The sequence below is a fragment of the Gekko japonicus genome, unplaced genomic scaffold (assembly GCF_001447785.1).
Source record: "Gekko japonicus isolate JY-2015 unplaced genomic scaffold, Gekko_japonicus_V1.1 scaffold452, whole genome shotgun sequence".
Lineage (NCBI taxonomy): Eukaryota > Metazoa > Chordata > Lepidosauria > Squamata > Gekkonidae > Gekko > Gekko japonicus.
The window spans coordinates 89,849-102,293 of NW_015167545.1; the positions used below are offsets into that span (position 1 = coordinate 89,849).

General features: G+C 50.8%; 1 protein-coding gene across 1 annotated transcript in view; it reads right to left on the reverse strand.

The window, feature by feature from the left end:
- Positions 1-11,911, reverse strand: part of TMEM132E (transmembrane protein 132E) — a 49,933-nt gene extending 38,022 nt beyond the window's left edge. Inside the window, exons 1-3 of the mRNA XM_015413624.1 lie at positions 11,899-11,911; positions 8,330-9,236; positions 5,779-5,919 (exon numbers count right to left, since the gene is read on the reverse strand). Of these exons, the coding sequence (XP_015269110.1) occupies positions 5,779-5,919; positions 8,330-9,236; positions 11,899-11,911 (1,061 nt within the window). The remainder of the gene's footprint in view (positions 1-5,778; positions 5,920-8,329; positions 9,237-11,898) is intronic.
- Between the last annotated feature and the right edge of the window lie 534 nt (positions 11,912-12,445).

Genomic DNA, 12,445 nt, shown 5'->3' on the forward strand with positions numbered 1-12,445 from the left:
CCTCGGCGTCTAGTCATGCCGGCCACATGACCATGGAACCATCTTTGGACAATGCTGGCTCTTCGGCTTGGAAACGGAGATGAGCACCGCATCCCTAGAGTCAGATTCGACTGGCTTTCAAGCAAGGGAAACCTTTACCTTACCTATTAAAAAAAAGCAAGACAGTCTGCCGTCACAACAACTTTATAAGGTAGGCCAGAGGTTTCTCAGTGGGTTTTTTCAGCAGCTTCTCAATGAGTAGATCAGTAATGGCCGACAAGGTCCTACGAAGCTGAGTCACATCACTGGTCCGGTGAGCCCAGTATCATCTGTTCTGATTACCACTACTCAAGCAGAGAAGGGCCCTTCCTGTGCTATTCAAGACCCTTTTCAAAATGGAGATGACAGGGACTGAACTGGAGCCTCCTTGCATAAAAAGAGCCAGCGTGGTGTACTGGTTAGAGTGTTGGACTCAGATATAGAAGACCCAGGTTCGAATCCCCACCCTGCCATGGAAGCTTGCTGGGTGACACCAGTCAGTCACTCTCTCTCTCAGCCTAACCTATGTCACAAGGTTGTTGTGAGAATATAACCAAGGAAAGAAGAACGATGTAAGCCGTTTTCAGCCCCCACTGGGGAGAAAAGTGGGGTATTGGGTAGAGACATTATTTATTTATTGAATTTATAACTACAGCTAAAAGATGGCATAAAATCTCAGGGGGGAGTAAGGTATAGTTGTCTGATGAGAAGGAAAGGGGGGGGGAAAGGGGAGAGAGGAAGAAAGGGAAGAGGCCAATCTGAGACTGAAACCGTCAAGATATAGCCTGTCAATGTCTTGTTAACAATACAAAAGCTTATAAATAAAACTTAAAAAAAAAAAAGATAGAGCCTGTCAAGACAGTCAGTCAGTCAGACAAAAGCATCTGTTCTACAACTGACCCACAATCCCTCCCTTCAATAATTCCCTCAGGGAAGAACATTTATACCCATTTCACTGATGGGAGACTGAGGCTGAGTCACCAAAGGCCACACAAAAACTTTCATGGTAAAATCCAGCTTTCTGCAAACTGAGCCTGAGAAACAGCCAATGGGTCAGGATTTCCTTTAACAACTGCCTGATCGGCAGAAATACAGAACAGCCGAACCCTTTTCCTGGGATGGCTTTGTCTCTGTGGCACAAGAATAAAAGGAAAAGAATACAAATTGACTGGAAGGTCCCTCAAAACCCCCGGCTTCACTTGGCTCCCTGGCTGTTTCTCCTGCCTTCCCTTGTGGCACATCTCCCCAGCTGGAGAACAGACAGGGACAAAAACTGCTTAGGAACCATGTCCAAAGCTGCAAGACTCACAAAGAAACCTCCAGGCAGCCGAGTCGCTGGGCTGTGCGAAGGCAAGCACCAGGCAGGGAGTCTGTTTGGGAGAGATAACCAGATTCCCAGCTGGGGGTCAGTGACTCGTTCGAGGGCCTGGGACCGGGGTTATCGCTTGCCGTGCAGACAGCTGGCCAATCAGAGACCCAGCCAGGCTGAGCAGTTGATTAATCTCAGGGAAGGGAGCCAAAAAGCAAGGAATTCACAGTCTAGGAAAGAGCCTTTTCCCAGAATGAGGGGGGAAATGAGGCACAGTCCAGCAAAGGCACTGGACAGAGATAAAGAAACATGCTACTAGAAACACTATAGCTTTGAACTGGAAATCCCCAAAATCTCCTACTCTCGCACAATGGCACCAAAAGCTATGGAATCGGTATGTTATGGCTAAAATCACCGATAACTTAACACGCCTATCTAAAACGTCTAAGCACTCCCTTTCCCCCACAGTTTGGCTACCTATACTTGGATATCTCACATCGCAAAATGGAATTCCACAAATGGTTGTTGATCTAGGCGTGTGAAACTTATTAAAACAAAAATAAGTCGAGTTTTGCGCTAATACACTATATAACGTGTTGCATATAAGTGATATTTGCTGATTTGTTCAAATATATCACTGCACTTACATTATATTGTTAACAACATATATTTGAAACTATTGTGAATTGTTCGCAAGTAGTATGAAATGTGTATACTGAGGCTTGTTAAAAACTAATACAGTATTAATTACAAAAAAAGGAAAAGAAACAACCAGTGCAAAGGGCGGGGGGGGTGAAAAGGAAGGAATGGGTGCTCGCAAGGTTACTTTGCAGTGGGCCACGGGGAGCCCCGTTTCCCTTCTCTGGAAGTGCCCTGGTATTGGTGGATCTCCCGCTCTATGGCATTGCCCCCTTTGACCGGGCAGGTGGGTCCGTCCTCGTCTGGGTGGCCTTCGGCCTTTGAATCTTTTCTGCCTGGAAAACTTCCCCCTCTACCCTCATCTCTTCACATCCCTTTTTGAGACAATCAGCCCGCGGGCAAGATTCTTTGGTCTCTTCCTTGCACTTTGTACAGCAGGGAGGGACTGGAGGCGCTTCATAAATAATCAACCAGAAGCCTGCAGCAAAAAGATTTGGCCGGTTCAGTTCCATGTGAAATCAGCCTCTGCCCGCCACCGCTCCCCATCCTCTCTTCCCTCGGTCAACAGCCAACTTGCTTTCCTGAGACCAGAGAGGACAGCAGCCAGCCATTCAGCCAACAGGCCTGGATGCAAATTCAGCTGAGAACGACTTTCACCCTCACTACCGGATGCCACCACCAAGGCCAGAAGGAGGGTGGCAGACACCCCTTCATGGTCCCCGGACCCAGATTTGAAGGGGAGCCCCCTACTCCCAGCTACCATCAACAAGGACAGAGGCTGCAGCAGGGCCGATTCCACGTTTTGGAGGGTCCTGGGGAAGAGAGTTCCCAGGGCTAAACCCATAGCCAGGATTTTGTGGCTTATGAAGCAATTTTGTTCCTGGTGGGGCTGAAGTTCTCAGGGCAGAACGAAAAGCCATTTAGCCAATGGAAAGCTGTGACCAGGATAGATCTCTAAACTGCAGGCTGTTAACCACTTTAGATGACAGTTCTCAGTGGCTGCAAGTTAATCACTTCTGATAACAAGCCGGCAGGTGGGGGTGATGACTTCTGTAGTCAAGGAAGCGAACCACTTGGGCAGAAAAACTCTCTTAAAGGAGACCAGTCTCTTGACACAGAGTTAGAAGGAATCCTAGAAGCCACCTACTCCAACCTCCCTTGCTCAGTGCGGGAAGTAGTCAACGACAGTACCCCACTCTGCTTAAAGGAGCACACACCTTTAAAAAATGTTTTTAAATGATTGGAAAAAAGCATTTACAGGAGAAATTCTTGTGGGGCTGTGCCTTTAAGAAAGGGGGCGGAGCCCCCAAAAGCCCCACTGTAGCTACAGGCCTACCCCTGCACCACTAGGCACTCCTGCCCTCCTTTCCTCCCATGCTCCTGTATACTTCCCGCTTGCTTGTGTGTGATTCTCTTATCTGCTCACAAGCCCTGCCACTGATCATGCTCAAAGCTGCCTGTAGCCTTTTCCCCAGTGGAACTGGACCGTGTGTGCAGCAGGGAGTGTAGGAGGTGGAAGACCTTGAATCAGAGCCCCCCCCCCAATACAATAAGTATGCTGTACCTTCTTCTTTGCCACCTTGCTCCTTGGTTTCCTTAACTCCTCTACCATCTGATCCTCATTCTACCCCCAAATGTGATTCTTGTCCTTAGGGCCTGTGTGAGGTTTTACAGCCCAGCCAAATGGATCACTGTTCCTTCACTAAGAGAAACTGGACGACAGTGTTCAGACAGTTCTGTTCCCTCAGCAGGTGAAATGTTAATGAGCATCCCATGCCATCAGATCAGATCAGTATCACAGCCTTCGCTGTCACACGCACCAGAGGTTCCTGTGTTTCACTCCCTACTCGGAATCTTTCCCTGCCCTATAATTTCCTTAACATCTTCCCAGTCTTCAGCCTGCTCCAGAAAGTAATATATCCCTTGGGGCTATGTGAGGTTTCAAAACCCAGCCAAATGGACCACTGTCTTTCTCCCGTAGAAGCTGGAACACAAATACTCTAACAGTGCTCGCTCCCTAGACGTTTGGAGTGTTCATCAATATTCTATAACATCACTTTGGGTGGGGAAAGCGGATTTTAACATTTGCCTTCTTAATAGCTTTCTCCTTCGGTACCTGTGCGGAAATGGCCTTGGGTTAATTGCCTCAAAAAGAAAGATAAATGAAGAAATAAACAAATGCGGTAAGTTAAGATTCTGTAATCTCTATTGTATTTTTGTGGCAATTAACCCAAGACCATTTACACAAAGATACAATTGTATAACAATTAAAAGTGAACAAGCTTTTAAAAGTTAAAATCTGTTGTTGTTTTTTAAAAAAAGATCTAGGAAAAACTTGGTTAAAACATGCAGACCAGTTGTCATCGATACTGCATTGTGCTTGTAGTGGTACAAACTCACACACTGGGCTGCTGTGATGTCACGAAATGTCAGCGAATATTTCAGCTGCCCTGGGACTGAAGCCTGCCAAGTATCTTTGTGATCAAGTTTCCATGAAAGAAGGAACAGCTGTCAGTTTGTCTGGGTTTTCATCTTCCAAGGGTCTAGCACCAGCACACACCAAAGGATACCTACTTGCACAGAACTCCAAGCCCTGTTCATACCTGCATTTCCATCACTTAACAGACACAGGGCTGAGAGAGGACTTCCCTATTGGGAAGATCCATTACAGCTAAAAAGCCATGGATGAAGGTTTTATACTGCTTCAAGTGGAGCAGTTCGCGTATTCCGTTCACCAAGGGTCACAAGAACAGGCAATGTGCAAAGAGAACCACGCACAGATCTGCATGTGGGCCTTCGAGGATCTGGGTGCTGCTACTGGGGATGGAATCCTGAACGTCCATCAAAGCCAGTCACCAATCCCTCTCTGGCATTGCCACCAATCAACACAAAGACATCGTGCCGAGATTCCTCCCCTATTGGACGCCCCACCATTGCTCTCCCCTATTCAAAAGGTAGCTAGTTCCAAGACAGCTTGTCAAAGGACAAGCCTTGCTGGATGTCAAAGATGACCCGCCACAGGGATGTCCTCTCGTAAGCACTGCCAGTCACTGGACAAGGAGCCCCTACAAAGAGGAAGTGGGCAGTAGAAGGTCAGAGGAGCCCTGTTGGATCAGATCACGTGTCTGCCTCATCCCGCATCCTCTTCCCCATAGAGGCCAGACCAATGCCTCTGGGGTGTTTACGGGCAGGGCATGAACGCAACAGCCCCACCTATTAATGTCCTCTCCTCATCAACAGATGTTTCATGGACAGGGAGGGCCCAGAGAGCTATCGTGGCTCACAGCCACTGATGGGCCACTCCTCCACAAAGTTCTATAAGCTCCTTGAAAGCCACTGTAACGAGCAGCCTCACATGTGTTCTACAGCAGTGAGCTCCACACATTAATTATGTGTTGTACAGAATGATACTTCTGTTTCTTGGTCCGGAAACTACTGTCCATCCATTTAAACTGGGTGGCCCTGAAGTCTATTATAATGGGAGAAGGAGAGGAAATTTGTTTCTATTCACTTTCTCTACCGGTATTCTCCAAGGAATACCAGGGTTGTGACGCAGAGGCAGGCAACGGCGAACCACCTCTGAACATCTCTTGCCTTGAAAACCCTACCGGGTCACCATAAATCAGCTGTGACTTGGTGGCACTTTCCACCATCACTGGGCACATAGAACTCCCATCGTGGGCTTTTATTTTCGTGAAAGGAGACGCAAAAAGAAATCCGGATGATTCTTCCGCCCTCGTGGCTTCAAGGACTTGCTCAGAAGTATGTGGGCCACTGTTGTAGGAGCCTCAGGAGCCAGAAGGGAGCCCTACCTGGGAAAGGTGCTCCCGATCCAGGCCACCTCGACCGTCGCCGTGGAGTGTTTGCTGCCGGTTTGCAGTTCCGAATTCACCAACCACTGGGGGTTCCTGGTTCTCGTGTTGAGTAAGTTGACCCCCTTCTTGGCCTTCACCCTGCCAAGCCGCAAGAAAAAAGAGGAAGGCAACAGCGGTTTCTCAGGGACCTCGAGCTCAGCTTTTCACAGTGGCCCCCCCTTGTGGTTTTAGGGGGCACATCCCCTCCCTATCACCCGGCACAGTTCATTGAACTAAACAGCCACCTGAATTAGTTGTGATGGGTACCGTATTGTTTTAGTTGCTTTAATTGCTTAATGGTTTAACCGAATTCTAATCATTATTGATTGATTGGTAGATGAATTTACTGAATGTTCGGCACCGCCCTGAGCCCTGGAGGGGGAGGGCCATCTAGAATATATAAATTAACAATGTGGCAGTCAGTCGTCTCCAGTTTCCCCGATAGAGGCTCTGCAAATAAACAAACGTGAATGTGAAAGACTCCGGCCATGGCTGTGGAAAGCTTTAGGGAGAAGAGCCAAAGAGCCCCACGAGGGTCAAACCAAGGGCCCATCCAGATCAACAGACTGTTTCCCACAGTGGCCGTCCAGGTGCCCCCCCCCCCAATAAATGTGACCACTTTTGCCCTGACCTGGATGGCCCAGGCTGTCCCGATCGCGTCAGAACCTGGAAGCTAAGCTCGGTCAGCCCTGGTCAATACTTGGATGGGAGATCGCCAGGGGAGTCCAAGGTTGCTAGGTAGAGGCAGGCCAGGGCAATCCACCTCTGAATGCCTCTTGCTTGGAAAACTCTATGAGGTGGCCATGTCAGCTGTGACTTGATGGCTCTTCCCACGACCACTCTTTTTCGGGGCATTTTTGCTGTGGGTGTGTGTGTGCGCGCGTGCGTGCGTGCGCCCGTCAGGGGTCATTTTGTAGAAAAAGAGCTAGGGGAACTCATTAGCATATGCCACACCCCCTGACATCACCGGAAGTGTGTCATAAGGCCACACCTCCTGACATCACCGGAAGTGTGTCATAAGGCCACACACCCCGCCCCCAACGGTCCCGGCCGCCGCCGGCGGCCTTGCAGCTCCACTGCCGAGCCCCATGAGGGGCCTGGCGGTGGACCTGCAAGGCCGGCGGGAGTGCAAGGAAGCCCCGCGAAGGCCCTCCCTCGCCCCAGGCAGGCAGGGGTGGGGAGAGGCAGGGAGGAAGCAACTTACCCTCCCTCTTCTCCTGCCTCCTCCTGGCTGAATGAGGGCCGGAAGCGGGGTGGCCGGAAGCAAGGGGCGGGGCTTTGTCATGTGCCCCGTCCCCATACCTCACCCAGGGAACTGCGACCCCCCGCGATCCCCCCCGAAATGACCTCTGGCGCCCGTGCCTGCAAGTCATGGCGACCTCTGGTGACTCCTACTGGGGCACAGAGGACGTTCAGAGAGGTGGCTTGATAGCAAGTCTCTGTCTCCTGGCCCTGGTATTCCCTGGAGGTCTCCCATCCAAGTACTTGCCAGGGTTGGCCCTACTTAGCTTCTGAGATCTGACAAGATCGGGCTTGCCCGGGCTATCCAGGTCAGGGCTTTCCACTACCACTTTTGATCAATGAATCAAACTATACTGAGTCAGGCTATTGAGCCATCCGGGGGCACCTCACCAGGTTGTCTTTCCCCACTTTATTACCAAAGATCCTTTTCCTAACGGAAGATGCCAAGGAGCGAACCCTGATGTTTCTGCAGGTGCTCTAGCCCTTTGTCATGGCTGCCTAGACGACGACACCCTAAGCCAAACCAGCAAGTTGGGTGTAGTGGTTAAGTGCACGGACTCTAATCTGGGAGAACTCGGTTTGATTCCCCACTCCTCCACTTGCACCTGATGGATGACCTTGGGCAAGCCATAGTTCTGGTCAGAGGTGTTCTTGAAAAAGAGCCATTTCTGTCAGAGCTCTCTCAGCCCCACCTACCTCACAGGGTGTCTGTTGTGGGGAGGGGAAGGGAAAGGAGTTTGTAAGCCGCTCTGAGACTCCCTCTGGTAGTGAAGGGTGGGATATAAATCCAATCTCCGCCTCTCCTCTATCTCAGTGTTGTCTACTCTGACTGAATTGAGTCCCCCCCCCAAGATTTGGTGTAGTTGGAGATACTACAGATGGAAGCTGGAACCTTCTGCAGGAACCACAGTCTCTTCCCCTAGAGGCAACCATTCTCCAAGGAGACAACTCCCTGTTACCAGGCATCTTCATGTAGAGGACCACAGGAACCTAAGATGGTCCTCTGCCGGATCAAACAAAGATCCATCTAGTGCAGCATCCTGTCTTCCATAGTGGCCAACCCCGCCCCCCCAAGGGCACGGAACACCAAAAGCTTGGGAAATGATTACTTCCATGAACTTATTTACATGGGCCCCAAAGAGGGTTGTGATCCCACAGTGCCTCTCATGAGAGGGCCAACCCCAAAGACTTGGAGATCCACGTTTCTTCTGGACCTTTTATCAACCGCGTGGAGTCGCCTCTGGAGTCCACTGCCGGGGGCCCTTACCTGAGTGTAAAATGCTCGACGGTCGAATTGCCCATCAGGTAAAGGATGATGCTGAGCACCTCACCCGGCTTGAGGGGTTTCTCTGGAAGGTGGATGAAGACATTGTCATCTAGGCGCTGCTCCTGTAAAGGCTGGGAGGGCGGCGGCTGGACCAGTCTCAAGCTGCCAATGCGTAGGAGCGGGTGCTGCGTGGGGCCCTCGGTCCTGGCCCCGGCACCGCCCCTCCGTGGCCCCTGCTCGCTCCCGCAGTCCCCCATCCCGTCAGGTGCATGCAGCGTGTAGTACAGCTCCACCTGCTGGGCGTCCCCCACCAGGTCTAGTCCGTCGGCTACTTTCCTGCGGCCCAGGGGGACGGCGGAAGGTCCGAACCAGGCCTGGGGCAGCTCCGCTTGGGCAAGGCAAGTGGCCAGGCTGCCCCGCAGGCGGCAGGACGCCCGGAGCTCCCGCGCTTCGCGGAAAGCATGGAGTCGCACACAGGGCAGCCGCTCGGTCACATCGAAGTCATCCCAGTCGCGCCCGGCCACGTAGAACAGCACCTGGGCCGTGGGCTGGGTGGAGAGTACCCGCGTGCGGACAATGAAGGCCCGCACTTTCCAGTTCACCGTCAAGCGCTCGGGGATCTCCAAGGTGCTCGAGGGCTGCAGGAGTTCTTTGGGCAGAGGGAGGCCCATGCTGAAAGGCCCCAGGGAGACATTCAAGACCGGCAACTCCTTGGTCTGGAACACGACAAAAGGTTCAGAACGCGTCAAGCCGGCGCTGCTGTTCCCTGCTGGCGCCGGCCGCATCTCCTTCAGGAAGAAGGCCAGGCGGGTGTTGGAGAGCCGGTAGCTGACGGGCAGGATGGCGGAGGCGGAAGGCAGGGAGGTCTCTGGGGGCTCTGAGCTGGTGGGGGGAACCTTGGCTTGAGCTGGAAAAGAAGAGAGAGGAAAGGAAAGGGGGTGAGTCAACCAGCCATGTTCTGCACCTAGGGGTGCTGCATCACAGACATCACTCAGCACACTTACATAGGGCTGAACTAGATGATAACTGCCTCCCCGAGTCCACCACGCCCCTGTGGTAGACTTGGACATGTGGTATCATCTAGTTCCAGGGTCCCCAATATGGTGCCTGTGGGCTCCACAGCACCTATCAACAGCTTTCCTGGCGCCCACCAAATGTCTTTGAAAATGGGTACGGCCAGGTGGGGCTTTTGCTCAGCAAGGCTTCTGATTGGCCACAGGCGATTTGATTGACTGTGAGGATCTTCACTGTGTGACTGAAGGTAAGCTGCTGGTGGCGGCCATTTTGTTACCGGCTCCGCCTCCTGTGGCAGCCATTTTGTGGCAGCGCCCACCATGCCGTGTCAGAATTCCAAAGGCTCAAAAAAAGTTGGGGACCCCGATCTAGTTTCACCCATAACACATATAGCTTCTGAACATTTCTGTCCTACATTTCTTCCCCTTAAGAGAACAAATAAAAGCACATAAAACAAGACCAGACTTGAGGGTGGCCCGAGAGACCTTCCTCTGGGAACCAGACTTATCAGAGGTCCAGCTGGTGAGAACACAGGAGAACACTTTTGGGGGGTCTGCTGCCCTCCCAAATTTGGAACTTCTGTCCATAGGAGTTGAAAATGACCGCTTTGCTAAAGTCTTTCCGGAAAGGTTTAAAGACCAGTGTTTTCAAGAGACGCTTTTAGTTAGATTAGTAAGAAACAGGAGGGAGAGGAGACAGTGGCATTACTGGAATATTGAATCTTGCAATGTTTTATTCATTTTATGATACTTTATTGATTTCGACTGGTCTTTTAACTGAATTTCTGTTATACCTTACTGGCCTTTTATTGATTTTATCGTATTACTCTGTGTTGTAAATTGCCCTGGGGATTTTTAGTTGAAAGGCGGTATATAAATACACTCATCATATAAACATAAGAATAGACAGAATTTAAAACGGTAAAAATGGAAGCAATACCAATTAGATAAAAGCAACACACTGAAAACAAGAATGTTGGGGGGGTGTTTTTTTGAAGCAGCTGAAACAGCACAATAGAGAAAACAATGGAAAATAAAACTATGATCCATAAGGGTATAAGCAAAAGATATGGCCACCAACAGAAAAAAGTCATTGATGAGGTTACAATACATTAAAACAACAGGTCAAGAGATAATACCATTCCCCACCCATCTGCACCTGGGCCTCAGCCTGATCCTGACCCACACTTCATTGTCTTCTGATGAAATGGACCAGAATACTTCCCTGGGCCGGAAGGTCCTATACAGACAAGTAAACAAGATGGAGAGTCACCCAGGCCCCCTCCGGATCTCACAGAGTGCCAGAAGCGGCGGTGTGTGACCGGGCCGGGGTCACCCTAACAGCTCTCCCCACCTCGGAGGCAGACTTGAGAGTTATTAATAAGCAATCACCTTCATTAACCCTCTTAATTGCATGCAGATTGCGTCCTTCAATCAAGCGCTCTCCGCATAATGGAGATGCCTTCTCTTTATTTTCGGCTGGCAGCAGAACGTCTGTCAAGAGGACGGGCAGGGAGGAAGGATGCCTACGAGCAGTTTGTGTTTGGAAAGGGGGTCAGGGAACCTAATCCTGGGGAGAAGCTGAGAAATGAAAGGGATCGGCTGGCAGAGTTGGGATAAGGCGGTTGAGTAGCCCGAGGCAGAAGATCTTAAGAGAGGCTCCTCTTGCAGGGGGGTAGGTGCGAGCGGTATCATAATAAGCTAAACAGGCAATGCTTCAGTGGCCCCTTGAAATCTACACTCTTCAGCAATGCAAAGGAAAGGAAGGAAGAAACCCCTTTCTTTCTTTATTGTTGCCTCGAGTCAGGGCTGACTTATGGCGACCCTTCATGGGATTGTCAAGGCAAGAGACGTTCAGAGGTGGCTTGCCATTCCCACTCTCTGCGGAGTGACCCTGGCCTTCCCTCAGTAGTCTCCCATTCTCAGGCTCCCTATGCATTTTACAGCTCGCCTGCCACTGAGAGGGGAGGCTCCTCTCTCGCTTAGTGGGACCAAACGCCCTGGCTTCTCAAATGTCTGTTATTCTGGTTTTCTTGCTCTGTAGAGGCTACGTGTGATTGGAGCTGCGGTGGCTCAAGTGGTTAAGACGCTGAACTGCAGGCTGTGGAAGGTCGGTAGTTCAGCAGTTCGAGACCCAGGGTGCCGCGTGAGCTCCCGTCTCTAGTTCCAGCTCCTGCCAACCTAGCAGTTCGAAAGCAAGAAATTGCAAGTAGATAAATAGGTACCACTTCAGTGGGAAGGTAACAGTGTTCTGTGCGCCTTGGTGTTTAGTCATGCTGGCCACATGACCATGGAAACGTCTTTGGACAGCGCTGGCTCTTTGGCTTTGAAACGGAGATGAGCACCGCAACCCTAGAGTCGGATTCGACTGGCTTTCGAACAAGGGAACCTTTACCTTTATAGAGGCTACGTGTATGGGGGGGGGGGGGGCAACTATTAGGTCTGGCGGGAGGGATGCTCTGGGAGAGGTATGTGCTTAGTGGGGGGGCAGTTGACTGTTAATTCTGGCGGGCAAATACCGTGGGGTGACTGGGTCCTGATCTTTAGTGCCCTTACTTGAACACTCCATATCTGTAACCTTCGCGCGTTCAACTTCAGTCCTAACAACAGCTCGTGTCCAGGATGGTATCTATCAAAGTCTCAATAAAATTAGCTTTCTTCGAAGTGACTGGTGTTGAGAACTCATTTAACCAGGATCCCGAGACCCATTCAAATACCAAATAGGGCTGACCTTGCGGTAGAGAGTGCTGTCAAATCACAGCTGACTTATGGAGACCCGTAGGGTTTTCAAGGCAAGAGAGGATGGGGTGGTTTGCCCTCGCCTGACTCTGTGTAGTGACCCCGGACTTCCTTGGTGGCCTCCTGTCCGAATACTAACCAGGGCCAACCCTGCTTAGCTTCGAAAATCTGATGAGAGCAAGCTAGCCTGGGCTAGCCTGGATGGTCAGGGCCTTTCAAAATTAGCCTTTTAAAAAAGATTAAGTTTCAGTACACAATGAGCTCCCATGGTGAAGGGGCTGGTTTTGTGCGCTACACATAGGGGATGCACGTTTGTTCATTGCCCGTCTGGAAAGAGGCAACCGAAATATTTTTCCCCATCTGT